The 23,677-nt window shown below is 40.8% G+C and overlaps 1 protein-coding gene across 1 annotated transcript in view; it reads left to right on the forward strand.

The window, feature by feature from the left end:
* reep3a (receptor accessory protein 3a) overlaps window positions 1-23,677 on the forward strand; it is a 70,362-nt gene that overhangs the window by 25,638 nt on the left and 21,047 nt on the right. The window contains exons 2-5 of the mRNA XM_060933375.1: window positions 4,798-4,870; window positions 11,052-11,128; window positions 11,294-11,414; window positions 17,806-17,919. Of these exons, the coding sequence (XP_060789358.1) occupies window positions 4,798-4,870; window positions 11,052-11,128; window positions 11,294-11,414; window positions 17,806-17,919 (385 nt within the window). The remainder of the gene's footprint in view (window positions 1-4,797; window positions 4,871-11,051; window positions 11,129-11,293; window positions 11,415-17,805; window positions 17,920-23,677) is intronic.

A 23,677-nucleotide genomic window follows, 5' to 3' on the forward strand; every position in this document is an offset into this window, starting at 1 on the left:
TCACTCACAAGCTCCTGGATCTGTCAGGTATGGACCCTTTTCACGTGACGTCATGACAAACGCGGCCGCCATTTTGGACATGTACTACCAGTAGTTTACCACAGCCAACATTGAGGAACGGCAGCAAAGAAAGTGTTTATTTTCAGCAAGACTTCCATCATGCCACTATATTGTTGTGCACCTGAATGTAGTAACCATCAACAAACAAGGCAAGGGTTATCATTGTATCGGATCCCGGTAGATGCTGACCGACGGAGAAGATGGATAGCGGCATACCAACGCTTGTGTAGTGACCACTTTGTTGGAGGTAAGACGAATAAAATTAGCCAGAAAAGGCATTACATTGCTGTTAACATTCCATTCTAGTTTACTGTAATTATGATCTGGCAGCTATTTACACCTGATCCAGTGTAAATAGCTGCCGGAGCCAACGTCCGAGGTTCCGGAGCGCGCTAGCTCGCGGCCGGCCGGAGCGCGCTCCGGCAAGCTCGGACGTTGGCTCCGGCAGCTATTTACACTGGATCCAGTGTAAATAGCTGCCAGATCATAATTGCAGTAAACTAGTAAATACAGTTTTCTGCATCTCGCTCCTTTTTCTTTTATGTTTGTCGCCTTCCTCGCATTCAAACCGATTCGAGCCGAAGTCCACTACATGTCCAAAATGGCGGTCGCGTTTACGAAGGTCACGTGACTGAAAAGGGTCTATAGGAGTCAGGACACACACATGATGTTGGTCTGAATAAAGTAACATCTTTATATGAAAACAGCGGTCATCACCATGACAGTGTACAAAATGCCATATTTATAGCCTAGTAAACTAGACCCACCCGCCTAGCGGCCAAAAATATTTTTGCCTAGCGAGTGGCTCTAGCCTCGCACCATATCAACAAAAACACCCCGGGCATCAAATCGTGCCCGCCAATCACAACGCAAGGTTTTTGTTTGGATTCTTTGGGCGGGCTTTTGCAGGAGTGACGACAAAGCTGCGCGACGCTGGAGAAAGCACAGCAGGAAAGATGGCTACGGCTAGTGAACAGCGCGCGTTTGACTCCGCTTTGGAATCAGTTTTAGAAGAATTAGACTTGGAGTTTTCGTTGAAACATGAGCAGGAAGAGGCTCTCCGCTCATTCCTTTTCAAGAAGGACGTTTTCGCTGTTTTGCCGACCGGCTATGGCAAAAGTCTGATCTACCAGCTGGCTCCGCTCGTAGCCAAAAGGATGGGGCTAGTTTGTGCAGTACGAAGAATTAATAAACAGCTTTGAAACATTACTTTTTGATTGTTTCTTATTTTCCCGTTATTTTAAATTTAAGGGAAATTATTTCACCAAACACCACTAAATAAAAACCCTTGAAAAATAAAAACCCTTGAAAAACACTTGGAAAAAAAATGAGTGTATGTGGTACAGACTCCAAACTTGTGGTCATTATCTCCAAACTTCTGAATATCTAGAACCTGTTTATTAATTAATACGCATTTTGAAAAATTATTTATTTCAAGGTCTCCCCCACTGCGTGCTCTGACTACATCACAGTCACTGTTGCGCTGATTGGTCAGAGCGTTGGCCTATACGCACAGAGACAGTTTGAAAGACAGCGGGTTGTTCCTCCCACACCCTTCAGAAATGTCTACGGATCGAGGCCAGACTAAATATTCACATTTAGTCTGGCTTGCCAGGCTACCATATTTACTCAATAACTAGCAAAACAGACTCATGGCTAACAACTTCTGCATAACAACACCACCGCTTGTGCATCAGAATTGATTCGTTTCTAAGGATTTGATTCAATCTGATATGATTCGATTCTGATTCAGTATCGATTCAGTGGGAATGTGTGCGTTGAATGGAGATTGAATCCGAATTGAATCGAATTAATTTGTGGATCGGAATCGAATCAATCTCATGCGATTCGATTCTGATTCAATATCAGTTCAAAACACACACACACACACTCCCACTGAATCAGAATCGAATCATCTCATCTCATCTCATCTCATTATCTCTAGCCGCTTTATCCTTCTACAGGGTCGCAGGCAAGCTGGAGCCTATCCCAGCTGACTACGGGTGAAAGGCGGGGTACACCCTGGACAAGTCGCCAGGTCATCACAGGGCTGACACATAGACACAGACAACCATTCACACTCACATTCACACCTACGCTCAATTTAGAGTCACCAGTTAACCTAACCTGCATGTCTTTGGACTGTGGGGGAAACCGGAGCACCCGGAGGAAACCCACACGGACACGGGGAGAACATGCAAACTCCGCACAGAAAGGCCCTCGCCGGCCCCGGGGCTCGAACCCAGGACCTTCTTGCTGTGAGGCAACAGCACTAACCACTACACCACCGTGCCGCCCAGAATCGAATCATATCAGATTGAATCAGAATTGAATTGCATGAGACTGAATCAAATCATTAATTTGTGGATCGGAATCGAATCAATTCAATCTCATGTGATTTAATTCTGATTCAATGGTGATTAAATCTGATATGATTCACTTCTGATTCAGTGGTAATGTATGTGTGAATTGATATTGAATCGCATGAGATTGAACCGATTCGATTCCAATCCACAAATTAACGACTCGATTCAATCTCATGCCATTCAATTCTGATTCAATATCAATTCAACACACACATTCCCAATGAATTGATACTGAATCAGAATCAAATCATATCAGACTGAATCAGAATCAAATCACATGAGATTGAATTGAATTGTTAACTTGTGGATCCGAATCGAATCGGAGCAACGGTGCCGATACCCAACCCTACAGTCGCGGTCAGAAGTTTACATACACGAAGGTCATGGCAGTACTGGTCTTTCAGTGATTTCTTTGAACTGTGATTTTTGCCTGGCAGAATGATTGTCCAGCATACATCGCTAATAAAAAAATAATTGTGTGCACAAGTTTTAATTTATTTTGGGGTTTTCTGAAATCAACACAGGGTCGAAAATATACATACAGCATCAAAAATACCTGTCCACAATGACCTTGATGTCCATGTATGTAAACTTCTGACTGCAACTATAATTACTGAATAATAAAAAAATAATAGCTTGTAAATGCAGATTGCTACAGTGTAAGAGGAATAAAGCATTTTGGGACGAGCTGTAATGGGAGAATAATCAGATTTGGAGTGGTGCAACATCGTAATAATTAAGTGAGATTTTTGCAGAAAATTATACAAATACCTGACTCTTAGAACACGTGTCTGTTATACACTATCACATTGTCATGAAAACTGAAATAGGAAATGAACTTAAACTCTCCTGTAGCTCATCTATATTGATAACAGTAAGAAAGAAATAAGGGTCTCAGACTCTTACCATGATTAAAATATATATATTTGATTTTAAATACAAATTTTCAAGTCCTGCACAGCAATGTTTGTACCCGGTGGTGACTGTGTCATACACGGCTCGACATTAAAGGTAGTCCGACTGTCTAGGACAACCAAATGTTTGGTTCAGACAAGTCAAACTTGTCCAACGGGACAAGTTAAATAGTTCTTGAAAATCACCATTTTTATAGGAATTATTCAAGAGTTACATCAATAAAGTTCCAACAAAGCTAGTTCAATCCCCCCAGTGATCCGGCCGTGTTAATTCTACTTTAATTATTACACTTAGATTCTCCTGGTTAAATTCAGAACTGCATTTTTAGCGCCAATAGGTTTTACTCTGGGACGTATACAGTACTGTCACTTATATTCTGTCTACATTCACTGGATATGAGCAATCGCGTGTGCTCATTGGCTACTCTACTACTACACTATCCGCTCATATACCGTGAATAAAAAAAAAAATGGTGGGGCGTGTTGCTGAACCAACCAAGTTCGAAATAAAAACTCTACTTGATAAACAAAACCCCAAAAATATTTAAAAAAGCAAACAAAATATGGAATGAAAGTATTTGATGATAAGAACATATCTTTTTTTTTTCAAGAATTATTATATTGTATTTTCACAAATTGCTCCTGTCATTTTGCCGGTTTGTTTACATTCTAAGCGAAAATGATTTTGTCGGACATTTTGTATTGCTAAAAATAAAAATGCTCTGTTTCTCAAAATCCAGTGATCGTGGATAGAATAAAACAGTTATTCCACTCAATCTCGTCATACATTGCTTATAGGCAACTCGGTGCTATGAGCTCATGTATGACTCGATTTCGTGGATTAACTGTTAAATATCTCATCTCATTATCTCAAGCCGCTTTATCCTTCTACAGGGTCGCAGGCAAGCTGGAGCCTATCCCAGCTGACTACGGGTGAAAGGCGGGGTACACCCTGGACAAGTTGCCAGGTCATCACAGGGCTGACACATAGACACAGACAACCATTCACACTCACGGTTAATTTAGAGTCACCAGTTAACCTAACCTGCATGTCTTTGGACTGTGGGGGAAACCGGAGCACCCGGAGGAAACCCACGCGGACAACATGCAAACTCTGCACAGAAAGGCCCTCGCCGGCCCCGGGGCTCGAACCCAGGACCTTCTTGCTGTGAGGCGACAGCGCTAACCACTACACCACCGTGCCGCCCCGCTGTTAAATATAAGATTTCATAATTTAAAGTGGTATTAAAGCTGTTCTTTTTTTTTTAAACTAGTAGGCTAATAAACTTCATGATAATTCTTTGGCTCCTTTTCTACAAAACATTGGAAAACTCAGCTGAACTTGTAGTCACTTGTCAAGTGATAGTTCACGATTTGTTTGTATTAGATATATATTTTAATAATAATAATAATCTATGGATTTACTGTATGTCTGAATGTGTGTGTTCATGTTCCAGGCTTTTCTTTGGCACGCTTTATCCAGCATATTACTCCTACAAAGCAGTCAGGACCAAGTGTGTAAAAGAATACGTAAGTCTGATTTACTTCCTTCCTCATAAAACAAAATCAGCTGAAAGAGGTGAATTCTGGCTGGGAGGATGGGATGGGGTGGGATGGGGTGGGGTGGGGTGGGGTGGGGGTATTTAAGGGTAATTTAGAGAGAGAGAGAGTGATGCACCTAGAAATAATATTTAAGATTTTCTTATAGACTCAGTTATTTTTCATATATTTCAGTTTCTTTATGATACTAAGGCCAAAAAAAAAAAAAAGTGTGTTTCCGGTAACCCGACCGATCGAGAATTTCCGCGTCGAAATTGCCGACCGTAAAGTTTTTATTACAAATTTCCCTTGATATTTTAGTGTAAGCGGCGTTAGTTTGTCATAACTTTTTGTTTCAACGCATTCAAGTTGTGAAAGAAACGATAAAAAGTAAAATGTTTCGCCACTTCTATCAGCCCTCCTGCATAAACATGGAAGCGCACTTGTATACTGAAGGAGGAAGGGAAAACCGAGCCGAGCCGCCATTTTGAATCCTCATTCAAGGCTGTAATGCAAATTGCTTCCTTTTCAGTATGCAAGTGCACTTCCATGGCAGGGAAAAACACTACGTTTTGCCGCCTATGTAGTCCCCTATTTATACAAATAAGAGTCATTCAGGATTCAGCCATGTTTTTGCTCGGTGTTTTTGCTCGACCCAAGTTCTACAGTAGGCTAGGCTAGGCCGTCTGCTTTTAATGGAAGTAGCCTAGCCTAGGACGTTATTTTCACGTTATTTCACGTTATTACATGAAAATATCTTGAAATAACGTGATAATTTCGTATCATGAAATTACGTGATGTTATGTTATTACATGATAAATATATTGTAAAAACGTGATAACTTTGTTAACAATATCTTTTCACGTAATTACTTGATTCTAAGCCAGTTTGTTTTTTGAGTGTGGCAGCAATACGCTTCCGTAGATCATAACTCGAACTCTTGCGATATTTTATTTTGTTCGTTTAAAGATTTAAAACACTTTTATTTTATTATGATGTGTGGTATAAAGGATTCTGTGCCAAAATACTATTTTGTACAATGTTTACTTGTGTTAATTTTTTCGAACAAAATAAAAAAAATTAAGAAAAAAAACCTTTTTCCTACCTACCGACCTTATTTTAGTATTTCATGTTACCTGAAACACACTCTTTTTTCTTTTTTGGCCTAATATTAAATTACATGATACTGATATTAAACAACACTCGGTATTAGTTTAAAGGTGCCCTTCCACCGAAAACGTTTAATACTGGCTCTTTTTGAAATACCATAGTTCACTCCGAGTTGCATATGCATGCTGCATGTGAAAATGTAATTCTACTCCCATTCCCTGTATTAGCTTATGAAAGAAAATAGTTGGAAAAACGAGCGAATCTGAAAAAGCCCTACAAACTTACGTCACTTCGAAAATTAGTATTCATGGCCTCGCCCATCTTGGCTTGCGACCGCCCACGGGAAGAAAGTTCGGATTTAAGCACGAGGAGAGATAGCTGAGTCCATCTCGTCAGTAGCTAACGAAGAGGACCTAACAGCAAGTTGAAAACATGTCTGAACAAGTTGGTGCCTGTGTTATTTGTGGCAGTAACACATCAGCATTGCATTTCTTGCCCAAGATAGAAGAGCTGAAGAAGAAATGGTTGGAATTTATCTTTGGAACACCACCAGCGAAGTATAATGCAGCATTAGTACTGTGTTCTGATCATTTCAGCCACAGTGACTTTTCAAACTTCGGTGCCTTCAGTAGTGGTTTTGTTTCGTGGTTGTTTTTAATCCCTGGATCTGTACCGTCAAGACGATCGACCACCAGCTCACAAGCTGTAAGTAAAGCATGTTCGAAGGTTTTTGTTACAAAATAGCATGTTCATACACTACCGTTCAAAAGTTTGGGGTCATCCAGACAATTTTGTGTTTTCCAGGCCATCCTTAAAAAAAAATCCGTTTCCTGTCCACCGGGTGAGCAAAAAAATTTTCAGTCGGGAGGGAGGGATTTTTTTTTTTTTTTGTTACTGTATATATGGATGGATAAGAAATTGCAATGCTGTGTTTGCTTTTTCTTTCAATACTTTTTTATTACAAAAGCAGACACATTTAATAAAATATGACAGTTTAATCAACTGAAATTTGTACAAAAACTTTAAGTTAGCATTTTAAATGCTGACTGCAACATTTGCAAAACTTTTACAAAGGTACTTAAAATGTCCGACACACGGACTTTTTGTAGTTCTGAATCGAGCGTTAGGCCTAGTTCGGATGAAATTACACTATTAAAATGATCACTGAATGATTTGTTTTTCTGAATCTTTACTATTTTGTTGTTCGCTAGAATACCATTTTGCGATTTCACACTTCAGCAAATGTTTGAAAACTCCGGATCTCCTTCCTTCATGGTGGCTGCCATTTTTTTGTGCCGCACGGCGCATGCGCAGAGCTGATTCGACAGGGCTTTCCACAAGCGCCGGCTGCGGCCACACAATTAAGTCCAGCCGGCTACTTTAATGACTATTTTTGTAGTCCACAGGCTCTAAATATTAATTTTCGATTTTAATAAAATTAAATGTTTATCTAACGGACTGACAGTAATGTCAAACTGAACCGCACTCATTTAAGTTGTGATTCGCGCTGTTTGTACCGATAATAACCACAAATTCCCCGCCGACTTCGTTGATCAGGGGAGAGTAACTCATCCGCGGTCCCGACATGCGGTGTGTGCGCACACTCGGCGGAGGCAGTATGAGCCTTAGTGGAAAGCCCTGGGAATGCGTAAATGTCAAGTTCGAGTTTAGATTTACGAGCCCGAAAAAAAATGTCGAAAAACCGGCGTTAAAAAAAAAATTTCACCCGCACAAACGGCACTCACCCGGCCGGTGGACCGGAAACAGAACATTTTTTAATAATGGCCCCATGAAAAGTCACACTTTTATTTCCCACCATAAGTTGTAAAATGAATAGAAAATATAGTCGAGACATTTTTCTGGCCATTTTGAGCATTTAATCGACCCCACAAATGTGATGCTCCAGAAACTCAATCTGCTCAAAGGAAGGTCAGTTTTATAGCTTCTCTAAAGAGCTCAACTGTTTTCAGCTGTGCTAACATGATTGTACAAGGGTTTTCTAATCATCCATTAGCCTTCTGAGGCAATGAGCAAACACATTGTACCATTAGAACACTGGAGTGAGAGTTGCTGGAAATGGGCCTCTATACACCTATGGAGATATTGCACCAAAAACCAGACATTTGCAGCTAGAATAGTCATTTACCACATTAGCAATGTATAGAGTGGATTTCTGATTAGTTTAAAGTGATCTTCATTGAAACGAACAGTGCTTTCCTTTCAAAAATAAGGACATTTCAAAGTGACCCCAAACTTTTGAACGGTAGTGTATTCTCCACGTTAGCATGCATGACATGGTCACAAGCTAGGCAGGGATGAGTTTTCCGCTTTTCGGCGGATTTCCGCTTTTTCTGAGTAAAAAATGACCTTTTTATATTATGCCAAATCCGTTGAGAATTTTTTTTAATTAATTTCGGGGGGTTGAGGTATGTTCGTTCATGCTGTTCAAACTTTATTAACTCCAGTGATGTTTACACATTATTTGTAAGTCGCCATCTTTAGTCTCGTTTAAATCTCGTTGAATGTGATGTAAAATTCGTGTTATCTACCGTACATTGTTATTGGTCAAAACATCGATGTCGAGACCATAATAGCCAATCAAAACAGTTTTTACAAAGACACCCACATTAGGGTGCGTCAGTTGCCCTCACTTTCATAAAATCTGATGCATTTTTGTTTGGGTGTTCCTTTTCACCAATAAAGACATCCTGTAACATTTTTTGACCATATTCAAAAGTCTAATGGTGGCACCATGAGGTTCATTTTTTTTTGCCAAAAAAACGCTTATTTTATGTTTTTGCGTAAGGTTTGAATCACAATGTTGGACTCCATTTATTGATTTCTTGTGACCCAGAGATCATGTTAAGAACCTTTGCAAGGGATTGACAAGCATTAATGTGATTCATAATACTGTATTAAGTATTGTTTAAAAGTAGTTGAACAATGATTCAATGAACAGCTAAAACTCAAACTGTGCTTGATAATATATTTAGAATATGCACTAAAAATGTGTATCTAAGATATTTGGTATACTCTATAAGGTGCCATAATGTTTCATGAAAAGTGATCGAAATTTTGTCATAAAAGCCATAAAATAGCAGCTTTTTCCATAACTTTGAGCTCCTGGTGCCACCATTAAACTTTTGAATTTTGTCAAAAACATTTCACCCAGTGTGTTTTCTTACCAAAAGGAACATAAAAACAAAAATGCATCATGATCGGAGGAACTTTTTATTTTTAGGGGGCAACTGATGCACCCTAACCCACATCCGTTTGTTCTGACCCACTGGAGGTAGCGTCACCGTGCTGTTAGCCAATCAGAGGTAACACGTTTACATGTCATGAATATTAATGAGTAAGCGCTGTCGTTCTCCCGCCACCCACTCCTCCACCAAACTAGAACATCCTGAAACAGGAGAACCACAGCATTTTTTTTCCACCAAAACCGGCTCACAGGGCATTCATTCATACTAGAGACCACCGCACAATTAATGAAAAAACGATGCAATGAGACCTTTAAAGTGCTGATGACACATTTTTGACATCTTTGGCGATGTTTTATAACATAAAAAGTAATTCCCGATGATCCATATATTAATTCACGAAGGCGCCTATTTTACAAGTTATGATGATAAACGCAGCTATTTGGGCAAATTTGACGGGGCTGCAGCACCCAGGAGACGAATGAGGAGGAGGGGCTATATGACGTCAGCGAAAGAACCTTCCTCCTAACTTACCAGTTTGTTGTTGATGCGACAGGTGTTCAGTTTATCATTATTAGTATTTTTATTAGACATTATTATACATTATTATATATATATAGTTATTATGCCTTCGCGTTGTGTTGCCGGCTTTTACTCCAAAACCCACAAGGATGGGGTAAGTTTATTCAAGTTTCCCAGAGATCCCGAGCTGCATGCGAAGTGGGTGAAGCAAGTCAGGCGCACTCGTGACAAGTGGGAGCCCTCACCAACATCCGTCCTGTGCTCTGAACACTTCGATTTGGATTGTTTTGACACCCTTCCCAGCTTAAAAGAATCTCTTGGGTGTTCAGTTCATCACAAACGTGTGTTACTACCATCAGCAGTGCCTACACAGTGTTGCCAGATTGGGAGGTTTCCCGCCCAGTTGGGCGGTTTCAAGTGCATTTTGGTGGGTTTTGAACATATTTTGGGCTGGAAAACGTCAGCAGTATCTGTTGCCAGATACAGTATCTGTTGCCAGATACTGCTGAAGTTTTCCAGCCCAAAATATGTTCAAAACCCACCAAAATGCACTTGAAACTGCCCAACTGGGCGGGAAACCTCCCAATCTGGCAACACTGCCAGTATTCCGGAGGGGGTCTACTAGTAGCTATGCCGGATCCAAAGACAGTCCTCCTGTCAGAACATGTGTTGTGAAACGACATAAGATAAAGGTACGTAGAGCTATAGATTCTACATAATAATCATAAACGTAATCATAAAGTCGGCGTGATATCAGTCATGTATTTGCTTGTGAAAGCTTGCGGCTTTCATGTAACTGCCGCCTAGCAACGAGAGGCAAAGGGTAAAGAGAGTAGGCTATCATAGATTCTATTCGGAAGAGATCAACACAATTCTAGACTCCCAGAAGAGGAAGAGCTAGCACTAGAGAGTTCACCGGCGTTTTCATGCGCCATTTCCATTGAATAGAACCAGAGTAGAACAGCCAGTGAACCGCAGCGTGTTCTCCCGCTGACATCACAGCATGGCCGCGAGCCACGGACCCAGTTTTCTTGCGCTGTGCAATTAAAAGTTGGATATTTGCGTAACAACAGCTTCTTTTCACGTAATTATAACAGAAATCTAACATGTTTGCCATGTTGTATAGTTTATTTAAGAAATTGCGTAGAGTCATGTTCGTGTCATTAGCCCTTTAAAGTGGGTTTGTTATTTGTGTGTCTGATGTTATTTGTGCTGAATCAGCGTCTCGGCCTCCTGTGTAGAGGAAAAGCAGTACAGCAGACAGACTAACTGATCCATATCAGGGCCTCCTTTCATTTCCCTTTCCTCCGTGTGTGTATGTGTGTGTGTTTCCGCAGGTGCGGTGGATGATGTATTGGATTGTGTTTGCTCTTTATACTGTAGCAGAGACCATCGCAGACCTCTCCATAGCATGGTGAAATGTCACACTCTGGCTTTCTGTCATACCTTTTTAAACAAATACTTCACTTGTTTGTTAGGACTCTACGCCACGCGTTCAACACTTCATTTGTCCCTCGTGACCTCAGTCACATCTTCTTCTTCAACGATGTCACTAAATATCCGTTTTCCGAACCACCAGGTTTCCGTTGTACTACGAGTTAAAAATGTGTGTGGTGATCTGGTTGGTGTCGCCGTACACCAGAGGAGCCAGTCTGATCTTCAGGAAGTTCCTGCACCCACTGCTGGCCTCAAGAGAGAGGGTACACACATTACATTACAACAGCCAGGCTGGTTTCAAGGAGAACTGTCCTCCAATATGGACACCATTAGGGCTGTTTCACAGTCATGGTTGTCTTTTTGAATAACACCAACTAACTTCTGCACCTAGTGTATAATATATATATATATATATATATATATATATATATATATATATATATATATATATATATATATATATACACATGTTATTTACCAACTGGGAGGTCCATATGGTGAAATACCGTGACCGAGGTCTTGAAAGTACTGAGCGAGGCCCTCTGGGTTGAGGTCAGTATTCAAGGCTGAGGTCACGGTATTTCACCATACGGGCCGACCTTAAGCTGGTAAATAATATATATATTTTTTTCTTTACCAAATTCTAACAGAAAACCAGAGCGCCCAAAAGGGAAAACCGAGCTGAGGCGAGCCGCCATTTTGAATCCTCATTCACAGCTGTAATGCAAATGGCTTCCTCCTCGGTATAGATAGTTTTCACTGACATCACGGCATTCCGGGGAACGCCCCCCAGCCGCCATCTTGGGGGGCAAACAAAACGGACCATTGCCACTACCGGCTACGTTATCTCGGACGAATTTATGAAGTTATATAGTCAGTTTTCTAAAATAAAGATCAATGTCGGCAAAATCAAGCAAACAGAAGTATATAGATACATTAGACGACATCTCACGACAACGGTATGCAGCCAAACTGGCCTTGATTGGGGGAATTGACCCCTACGAAGTGGACAAAGATGCATTTTCAAGTGACTATGCAGGGCTGCCAAAGCCTGAAACTGCCAAAGCCTGCTCCAAAGCCTGAAACTGACTTCATCAAACTTTAAAGGCTGTCTGATATTAGCCTGGGCCCGCCCATCCTAAGCATGACGCAACACGAGGGCCCGTTGCGAGCTTAGTCTGGCCAGCCAAGCTATCTACAGCTCTTCCAAGCTCCCAAAAAATCGGGAGCCAATCAACTTTGAGCATCTCCAACGGCCCTGGGTAGAGGCGTGTTCAAGGCAGTGACGTAGTAGAACTGTGACCGGAAGCCATAGATTGTTTACAGAATCTATGCCGGAAGCGCTTCATTCACTAGAAACATTACGAACATGGAGCAGCGGCAAGCCTTTGACACAGCGGTAGATGCTGTATTGAAAGCATTCAACGGGAAGTTCTCATTGAAAACGGAGCAAAGAGCAGCCCTGGAGGTATTTATCTTCTTCCTGTTACTCAAGCAGTTTCCGTCGCATCACATATGTCAGAGGAAAGAGTGATGTGATTGGTTTAAGCTTCGTCACAGCCTTTTCTGGCTTCGACCAGTAGCAAACTGAGGCATTTCAGGGAGGCGGGTCAACCACGCGCTTTGGGAAACGGTTGGGCTTAATATCTTTGCCAGACCAATGCTCGCAGAGCTTTGAAGTCACGTTAGCCAGACTAGTCTGATATATACAACTTTATATATTCACAGTGTGCCTTTTGGCGGATGCCGCCTGAATCACGCAGATCCGATTTTTTTTGGGGGGGGGCGTTGGAGTGTCTGATTATAATTTCAAAGTAAATTCTGTATTAAAATTACTAAATAAGCAAATCCGTTACAGTCCATGAAACAGGAAGTATAAGGATGAGAAAAAAACAGTTTAAATCGGAAAGCTGCGCACATATGCGCAGTCCTGCACACCGCTCGGGCTGCGCAAATATGCACAGCTTTCTGATTTAAACTGTTTTTTTTTCTCATCCTTATACTTCCTGTTTCATGGACTGTAACGGATTTGCTTATTTAGTAATTTTAATACAGAATTTACTTTGAAATTATAATCAGACACTCCAACGCCCCCCCTAAAAAAAAAAATCGGATCTGCGCGATTCAGGCGGCATCCGCCAAAAGGCGCGCTGTTTGCATCCCAAACACAAATCAAATCTTACAGAATAGACCTCAAATGTTTTTCAAAAATGACCCTTGCGTGAGTGAAGTGACAAGTTTCAAATAGAAACGTGACAAACGAGCGATATTAAGTGTACATTACAATGTAAACGTACACTCAGCGGTTCCAGTTAGGCATTCTCCAGAGATTGTTCACATGATGTTTTGGTTTCCAAAAACAAACTTAAACACAATTGATTGTTTATTTAAACAACTTGCCACTTATAAAATGATCGGAGCAGACTTTGCTGTGTTTGGAAGGCTGATAATCCTTGCGGTTGATTCTTGCAAGCCATAGATTTCTCCTTTGTATGCTGAGTTTCTTTATTTGCTCGCCTTCGTGCTCCCGTACAGTGGGAATTCCATAAAAGCTCCGCTTGACGTCATCATCTGACCTATTACGACAGCTGTGAATGCAACAGGTGTGCACCATTGCTAGCTTTAAATAGCCTGCTTGGGTTCTTTTGAAGACTTTGTACTCGCGCGTTACAATGTGTGCTCAGTCACCCGTACGGTAAGTTGGACCCCCAAGATGGTCGCCACTAGGGAATCCCCGACTCTGTGACGTCATGTGAAAACTATCTATACAAGTGCACTTCCATGGCAGGAAAAAACTACATTTTGTCGCCTATGTAGTCCCCTATTTATACAAATAGGAGTCATTCAGGATTCAGCCATGTTTTTGCTCGGCGTTAGCATCAGTTACAGGTTTTTAGCTTTCTCCTGAAATGTTTTCTTTTATTTCTTCTTCCTCAGGGTAGTAAAACTCGCTTTTGCTGTGAAGACTGTCGTTATCCATGCTGTAAAATTAATAGTATTCTCCTGAGAAATGCTGGCAAAAATTTATAAGATTTTTGACAATCTTATAAATAAATCTTGTAAAAAAAAAAAAAGATAAATGTTGGCAAAAAATGCTACTATGCTTGTTGTTGTGAATGAGCGAGTCGCCAGAGGTCCGTAACTGGGGTCCGTATCGTAGGATACGGACCCGCTCGCCAGCCAATCAGAGCGCAGGATTTTATGGAAACCGGACCACGAAAAAAATAAATATATACATTACACATACACTGGAGTTTCTACTACCTTATTTTACAGGGACACACCTACAGCACTAATGTCTCTTATAAGTTCTTACAAATATGTTTGTTTAAGAGTCAAATGCAGCTCAGTTTTGACCTTCATTTAATTCTACTTTAATTATTACACTTCGATTTTACTGGTTAAATTCAGACTTGCATTTTTGGCACTAATAGGTTTTACTTTGAGACGTACACAGCAGGGTTCCAGTCGAGTCACTAAACCTCGAGTCCGAATCCAGTCTCGAGTCCCCAGTGGTCAAGTCAAAGTCATTGAAGGAAATTTCTAGTCGAGTCCGAGAACAAGACTCCAACAGCACCATTTAACGGTGGCTGTTGCTGCCTTCATGTGAAAGCGTCTCTGCTACTGTGTTGGACTAACGTTACTGCTCGACTGCCCCGTTTTAGTTAACAGGCTACAGATAAAAAGCTTGTTCATCGCTCAGCAAGCCCCGCCCACTATCAACAGGGCAAATAACATGACAGAGGGTTAACACTAGCTAGTTCATCGCTCAGCAAGCAAGCCCCGCTATCAACAGAGCAATGAACACCGCGTGTCACTTCCTTCTCTGGGTGGAGACTTACCAAATGACGATTGAAGTTCGAGGTCGTCCCCGTCGTCTCCTCGATAGTTCTTCTACATATGGAACACATAGCAGTGCATTTTTTCCCACTGCACGAGAAGTCTGTATAAGCAGATCGGACAATCCTAGGGGCGTCTCTCCAGGCATTTTAGCGCCATTAACGTTAGTTTGTTAATGAAAACTCCCGGAGATTTCAATGAGTTTAGATTTTGATTGTTTTGTTTGGAAGATCTAATCAGTCTGCACAAAAGTTACTTCCTGCTTTTGTGATTTCTCATTAACAAGACGTCAATTAGGCCGATTAAGAAACTTTCAGGAAACTCGCTAGTCCTCACTGAGTTTTCAATAGATTTTGATTCTGATTGTTTTGTTTGGAAGATCTAATTGTTCTCATGAAGAGCAACTTACAGTAGTTCATTATAAACGAGTCTGGTTTCTCATGGTACAGCCGTGTGAGCTACTGCGTCGCTGACGCTCTGGTTGGACTATCATGGACCTGAAAAGTAAAGCCTGATTGTCAAACAGCCCATTAATGATAGAAACTTGGGGCAGTTAGAATGTTATCTGCTCCCTACTGGACATTAAGGGTAGTATCTCACTGGGCTGCAACAGCCCGCGACTAGTTAGAGACACAACAATTGCGATAAAATATGCGAATTAGCGACAATTTTCACTTGGAATCACACTGAATTGATATTCACATATTTTACCGCTATTGTTGTGTTTCCAACTAGTCTCAGGCTGTCGCAGCCTGGCTTTCCCTCGACAGGCAGGGAAGTAGAGGAAGCCTCACGGAAACTGACTTGAGAAGGGTTCGCGACGGCTTTGCGACACCAGCGATGCATTTGCGGCTATTTTGAGAGAAATTTTGTCGCGCGAATTTTTTGAACATGTTCAAAATTTCAGCGACGAAGGAACGACACTTTGCGACTCGTGCGAGGAAATTGAGAAGCCCCGCGAATGTTTCAAGACACTTTTGAAACTCTATCGCGAATGACGTTCGCAATTTGTCGCAAGCTGTTGCAGCCCAGTGAGATACTGGCTTAACTTTGTTACTTCTGAGACTGGAAAAGCTGCAAAATGAATATGTGTAGGTCATGGCTTTAGAAATAGACACATTGAAGGTTCTGGGTATTTACAACCCCGATTCCAAAAAAGCTGGGACAAAGTACAAATTGTAAATAAAAACGGAATGCAATGATGTGGAAGTTTCAAAATTCCATATTTTATTCAGAATAGAACATAGATGACATATCAAATGTTTAAACTGAGAAAATGTATCATTTAAAGAGAAAAATTAGGTGATTTTAAATTTCATGGCAACAACACATCTCAAAAAAGTTGGAACAAGGCCATGTTTCCCACTGTGAGACATCCCCTTTTCTCTTTACAACAGTCTGTAAACGTCTGGGGACTGAGGAGACAAGTTACTCAAGTTTAGGGATAGGAATGTTAACCCATTCTTGTCTAATGTAGGATTCTAGTTGCTCAACTGTCTTAGGTCTTTTTTGTCATATCTTCCGTTTTATGATGCGCCAAATGTTTTCTATGGGTGAAAGATCTGGACTGCAGGCTGGCCAGTTCAGTACCCGGACCCTTCTTCTACGCAGCCATGATGCTGTAATTGATGCAGTATGTGGTTTGGCATTGTCATGTTGGAAAATGCAAGGTCTTCCCTGAAAGAGACGTCGTCTGGATGGGAGCATATGTTGCTCTAGAACCTGGATATACCTTTCAGCATTGATGGTGTCTTTCCAGATGTGTAAGCTGCCCATGCCACACGCACTAATGCAACCCCATACCATCAGAGATGCAGGCTTCTGAACTGAGTGCTGATAACAACTTGGGTCGTCCTTCTCCTCTTTAGTCCGAATGACACGGCGTCCCTGATTTCCATGAAGAACTTCAAATTTTGATTCGTCTGACCACAGAACAGTTTTCCACTTTGCCACAATCCATTTTAAATGAGCCTTGGCCCAGAGAAGACGTCTGCGCTTCTGGATCGTGTTTAGATACGGCTTCTTCTTTGAACTATAGAGTTTTAGCTGGCAACGGCGGATGGCACGGTGAATTGTGTTCACAGATAATGTTCTCTGGAAATATTCCTGAGCCCATTTTGTGATTTCCAATACAGAAGCATGCCTGTATGTGATGCAGTGCCGTCTAAGGGCCCGAAGATCACGGGCACCCAGTATGGTTTTCCGGCCTTGACCCTTACGCACAGAGATTCTTCCAGATTCTCTGCATCTTTTGATGATATTATGCACTGTAGATGATGATATGTTCAAACTCTTTGCAATTTTACACTGTCGAACTCCTTTCTGATATTGCTCCACTATTTGTTGGCGCAGAATTAGGGGGATTGGCGATCCTCTTCCCATCTTTACTTCTGAGAGCCGCTGCCACTCCAAGATGCTCTTTTTATACCCAGTCATGTTAATGACCTATTGCCAGTTGACCTAATGAGTTGCAATTTGGTCCTCCAGCTGTTCCTTTTTTGTACCTTTAACTTTTCCAGCCTCTTATTGCCCCTGTCCCAACTTTTTTGAGATGTGTTGCTGTCATGAAATTTCAAATGAGCCAATATTTGGCATGAAATTTCAAAATGTCTCACTTTCGACATTTGATATGTTGTCTATGTTCTATTGTGAATACAATATCAGTTTTTGAGATTTGTAAATTATTGTGTTCCGTTTTTATTTACAATTTGTACTTTGTCCCAACTTTTTTGGAATCGGGGTTGTAGAAGAAGAAGTGGTGAAGCATGTGAATTTTGTTGCTGAATGTTTTCTTGGTGTGTGTGTGTGCTTCAGGAGATAGATGATTACATTGTTCAGGCCAAAGAGAAGAGTTATGAGACCATGGTGAACTTTGGAAGGCAAAGCCTCAGCGTCGCTGCTTCAGTCGCCGTCACTGCTGCTGTCAAGGTAGAGCACATGCACACACACACACACACACACACACATGCAGAGAGAGAGAGAGAGAGATATTCATCTTTGTTTCACAAAGGAGTCTTTCACAGTTTCTCAGATTTTCACTTCACTCCTGTCCTACCAAACCAGGCCAATAGAGTTATAACTGTACCGGTATCTTATCGATTGAATAATTAACAGCTTAATGGCTCAGAACACTGACTACACAAGCAACCTCATAAAAAAAAAAAAAAATACAGATTCAATGAATATGCAAATTAGAATGGCAGTATCGATAAGACTTACAGTCCTGTGCAAATGTCTTAGGTACGTGTAAAGAAATGCTGTGGAACAAAAATGGCTTAAAAATAATGAAATGAAATGTTTCACCATTAAAAAAAATACTATAAACAGTAACCAGTAAGCCGTAATAAATGAAACAAAGTCACTGTCAGCTCAAAGCAAGAAGGTTCTGGGTTCAAACCTCACGGCCAACTGCGGCCTTTCATTGTGGAGACTGCATGTTCTCTACGGCTAGTTTTTTTTTTTTTTTTAAGGAAAAGTGTAAAATTGTCCATAAATGGCTTCGAGTTTTGACTTTGTAACAAATAATCTGTCATAAATATAATTTCTCTGTTCATGTTCTCAATAATGACCACAAAGCACAAGGCTTATCGCACAGACATCATTAATCTGGGAAGCTTCTTCTCCCCCCCCCCTTTTTTTTTAAGAAATATGGCATTACATAAAATCTTTTTTTTAATTTTACATTTATTTCTCAGGCTCTGCTGCTAAAAATAATTTCTTGCTTCTGCATCTTATTCCTGAAGGTCGTGGGCATTGCTACTGTGCTTTGCTTTTGGATATTTCACTGTCATTCACTCTCTCTCTCTCTCTCTCTCTCTCTCTCTCCCTTCTTCCTCTTTCTCTTCACTAGACTAACCCTGTAATGGTCTTTGTACCTGGCTAAAGGTGGTGGAGCTGCAGGTAACGCCGTGATTTGTTTTATGTTCTGCTCACTGGCTGCTCCTTGCACACAAACACACCGACACTGCTCAATAATTATTGGCACATTGGTCTGTTTAAAATAAAAAGAAATTGTGAAAAATGCCTTCGTGGTCAGTTGGCTTTACGTCACACTGCCATGGGTGCAAGTTTTCCGGCATGTGCATGTGCATGTGCCGGAAGCTCCGTTTTTTTCGGTTCTGAAAAAGTCATTTTTCCAAATCGTGTAAATCTGTTGAGATTTTTTTTTGGGGGGTGGCCCTCTCACTGTCTCACTCTCAGCGTATTACCGGGTTACCGCGGTACAGTCTCTGCACGAGACACATCTTTTCATCTCATCTTCGCCACAAACCTCATTCAATTTATACGCCGCTCACCGATGAGCGGTCCTGACTAGCCCGTTGTTTCACGGTGTTATACATGTGTGATATCATGTTTCACGCACGTAGCACATTGTTCGACCAAATCACAGGGCTTTCCACAAGCGCCGGCTGCCGGCCATACAGCCGACTACACAATTAAGTCCAGCCGGCTACTTTAATGACTATTATTCTTGTAGCCCACAGGCTCTAAATATTAATTTTCGATTTTAATAAAATTAAATGTTTATCTAACGGACTGACAATAATGTCAAACTGAACCGCACTCATTTAAGTTGTGATTCGCGCTGTTTGTACCGATAATAACCACAAATTCCCCGCCGACTTCGTTGATCAAGGGAGAGTAACTCATCCGCGGCCCCGACATGCGGTGTGTGTGCGCGCGCATGCACACTCGGCGGAGACAGTAGTGTGTCGGAGGGAACAGAAGCAGAGATAACGCTTATTTTGTCTCCGGTAAACCAGTCTTCTCTCGTTCAATTACGTGCTGGCATCAAAAGACACCGTTGGTTGTAAATGAAACCAAACTGAGTGGTTGGAGTGTATTTTCATACACAAATGGAGAAATGTTCGCTGAGCGTTTAATTGTGTAGCCACCACTCCAGACCGTTGTCGCTGTTAATTCATAGCATGCTCAGTTGCGTGAATGTGTCATGCACCGAAAATAAGAGATTTACAAGCCAGGAACGCCTCATGATGCAATATGTGAGCTTGTATAGCCTATTACTGATTATTTTCAGTGCGCAAATCACAGTTTTCATTGGTGCATTAGCGTCTGGCATACACTAATGAATAAAAAAGATGCAATATGTTGTAGTAATAATAATACAACCCCAATTCCAAAAAAGTTGGGACAAAGTAAAATTTGTAAATAAAAACGGAATGCAATAATTTACAAATCTTAAAAACTGATATTGTATTCACAATAGAACATAGACAACATATCAAATGTCGAAAGTGAGACATTTTGAAATTTCATGCCAAATATTGGCTCGTTTGAAATTTCATGACAGCAACACATCTCAAAAAAGTTGGGACGGGGGCAATAAGAGGCTGGAAAAGTTAAAGGTACAAAAAAGGAACAGCTGGAGGACCAAATTGCAACTCATTAGGTCAATTGGCAATAGGTCATTAACATGACTGGGTATAAAAAGAGCATCTTGGAGTGGCAGCGGCTCTCAGAAGTAAAGATGGGAAGAGGATCACCAATCCCCCTAATTCTGCACCAACAAATAGTGGAGCAATATCAGAAAGGAGTTCGACAGTGTAAAATTGCAAAGAGTTTGAACATATCATCATCTACAGTGCATAATATCATCAAAAGATTCAGAGAATCTGGAAGAATCTCTGTGCGTAAAGGTCAAGGCCGGAAAACCATACTGGGTGCCCGTGATCTTCGGGCCCTTAGACGGCACTGCATCACATACAGGCATGCTTCTGTATTGGAAATCACAAAATGGGCTCAGGAATATTTCCAGAGAACATTATCTGTGAACACAATTCACCGTGCCATCCGCCGTTGCCAGCTAAAACTCTATAGTTCAAAGAAGAAGCCGTATCTAAACATGATCCAGAAGCACAGACGTCTTCTCTGGGCCAAGGCTCATTTAAAATGGACTGTGGCAAAGTGGAAAACTGTTCTGTGGTCAGACGAATCAAAATTTGAAGTTCTTTATGGAAATCAGGAACGCCGTGTCATTCAGACTAAAGAGGAGAAGGACGACCCGAGTTGTTATCAGCGCTCAGTTCAGAAGCCTGCATCTCTGATGGTATGGGGTTGCATTAGTGCGTGTGGCATGGGCAGCTTGCACATCTGGAAAGACACCATCAATGCTGAAAGGTATATCCAGGTTCTAGAGCAACATATGCTCCCATCCAGACGACGTCTCTTTCAGGGAAGACCTTGCATTTTCCAACATGACAATGCCAAACCACATACTGCATCAATTACAGCATCATGGCTGCGTAGAAGAAGGGTTCAGGTACTGAACTGGCCAGCCTGCAGTCCAGATCTTTCACCCATAGAAAACATTTGGCGCATCATAAAACGGAAGATACGACAAAAAAGACCTAAGACAGTTGAGCAACTAGAATCCTACATTAGACAAGAATGGGTTAACATTCCTATCCCTAAACTTGAGCAACTTGTCTCCTCAGTCCCCAGACGTTTACAGACTGTTGTAAAGAGAAAAGGGGATGTCTCACAGTGGTAAACATGGCCTTGTCCCAACTTTTTTGAGATGTGTTGTTGCCATGAAATTTAAAATCACCTAATTTTTCTCTTTAAATGATACATTTTCTCAGTTTAAACATTTGATTTGTCATCTATGTTCTATTCTGAATAAAATATGGAATTTTGAAACTTCCACATCATTGCATTCTGTTTTTATTTACAATTTGTACTTTGTCCCAACTTTTTTGGAATCGGGGTTGTAATAATAATAATAATAATAATAATAGAGCAAATGTCTGAAAAATTAATATAGCTTGTCTATTATGCAGGCATACTTAGGCTAATAATAATAATATGAACGGTTTTTGAATAATGCTCTCCTGCAATAAATAAATGGTCTGTGGAAAATACATTTAATCCTGGGAACTGCGTGCACAGAAGTTTATTTTGTGTTTACTCCCCCCCGGCTGGCTACTTATTTGTCATGGCTGGCTAGTATGAGCCTTAGTGGAAAGCCCTGAAATCAACACCGCTATTCCAGTGTATATATTGTAAAAAAGGTATCACAGCAAAAGCATATTAAAAATGGTTGTTTCAACATTTAAATTAGTAGTTGCTAGATGTTTTGAAATATCAAGCCTTGTACTTGAAATATTGTTATTTCAGATGAATCGATGAAACGTATTAAACATTTGATGTGAATATGCAAATCATATAACTATTAATATTATAAATGTTTGCATGAGATTGCATGAGAGACAACCATTTTAACTTGCAATTTAAATTTTTTTTTCGAGCCCTAAGGGGAGCTCACCTGCCTTTGTAACCCCCCCTGCATGGCTTTCAGGTTTTTGAAAATTTTATACTTGCACCCATGCACTACAAATCGGGAAATCTAACTTTTTAACTGATGTCGATTTATGCTATTTATTCCCCCTTTTTGTAAAAAAGAAAAAGAAGGACAATCCCTTGACCTGATCATTAATAATTAGTGATGAGGATTAAAGGAACAGTCCACCGTATTTCCATAATGAAATATGCTCTTATCTGAATTGAGACGAGCTGCTCCGTACCTATCCGAGCTTTGCGCGACCTCCCAGTCAGTCAGACGCAGTCAGACGCGCTGTCACTCCTGTTAGCAATGTAGCTAGGCTCAGTATGGCCAACGGTATTTTTTGGGGCTGTAGTTAGATGCGACCAAACTCTTCCGCGTTTTTCCTGTTTACAAGGGTTTATATGACCAGTGACATGAAACAAGTTCAGTTACACAAATTGAAACGTAGCGATTTTCTATGCTATGGAAAGTCCGCACTATAATGACAGGCGTACTAACACCTTCTGCGCGCTTCGACAGCGCGTTGATACGGAGCTCAGATATCAATGCGCTGCCGAAGCGCGCAGAAGGTGTTAGTACGCCTGTCATTATAGTCCACAAGGTGGGAGAATTCATCAGTCAAAGGGTTCACAAACTTTCAAGCACCACGGTAAATGTAATAACGGCACAGCGTAGACTTGTGTCACTTATCTACGCCGACTCACATAAAATACTTTGTTTTCCACCTTCCCTTTGAATAGTTTTAGACCAAACTCCGTAGCATCTTTAGTGCTTTTAGGAACAGCATTTTCTTTCATCATTTGTAATTCTTCCTCACTTACAGTGGCGAAGCGATTGTCCGCCATTTTGCCAAGTCACTCGAGGTGATTATCGAGAAATAGCGTCTGGATTTCTCAACCAATCAGCACACACAATTTCCTATAATCACCTGTGTATTTATACTGAATGTATTTATCATTCAAATTATTTTTATGTCATTTTGATTGGCTGAGTGAACTGCAAATAAAAACGTAAAAACAGTTAAAACATGAAAAAAAACTCATCGTGCGAACTTTATAATCAGTATTTCAAAAAAAAATTTGAATGATAAAACAATTATTGAACTTGGTTTTCACAAAATATCGTGATTTGTTAAACCTCGCCCAATAATTGATTATTATTTACCTAGTTTAGCAAGAGAAAGTGTGTAAAGAGGCATTAGATTTTTCTTTTTTTAATATTTGCTGTGGTTCTTTCCAGGGTGACGTGATCTACAAGAAGATTAAGCTAGTGTTATAAAAGTGATTAAATATTGTTTATAAGCTAGTGATGTTTAAATCTGTCGGAGAAGGTAATATCGTTTAAAAAAAAAAGTCACAGTTATTGGCACACCCAGAAATG

The sequence above is a fragment of the Neoarius graeffei genome, chromosome 11 (assembly GCF_027579695.1).
Source record: "Neoarius graeffei isolate fNeoGra1 chromosome 11, fNeoGra1.pri, whole genome shotgun sequence".
Classification (NCBI taxonomy): Eukaryota; Metazoa; Chordata; class Actinopteri; order Siluriformes; family Ariidae; genus Neoarius; species Neoarius graeffei.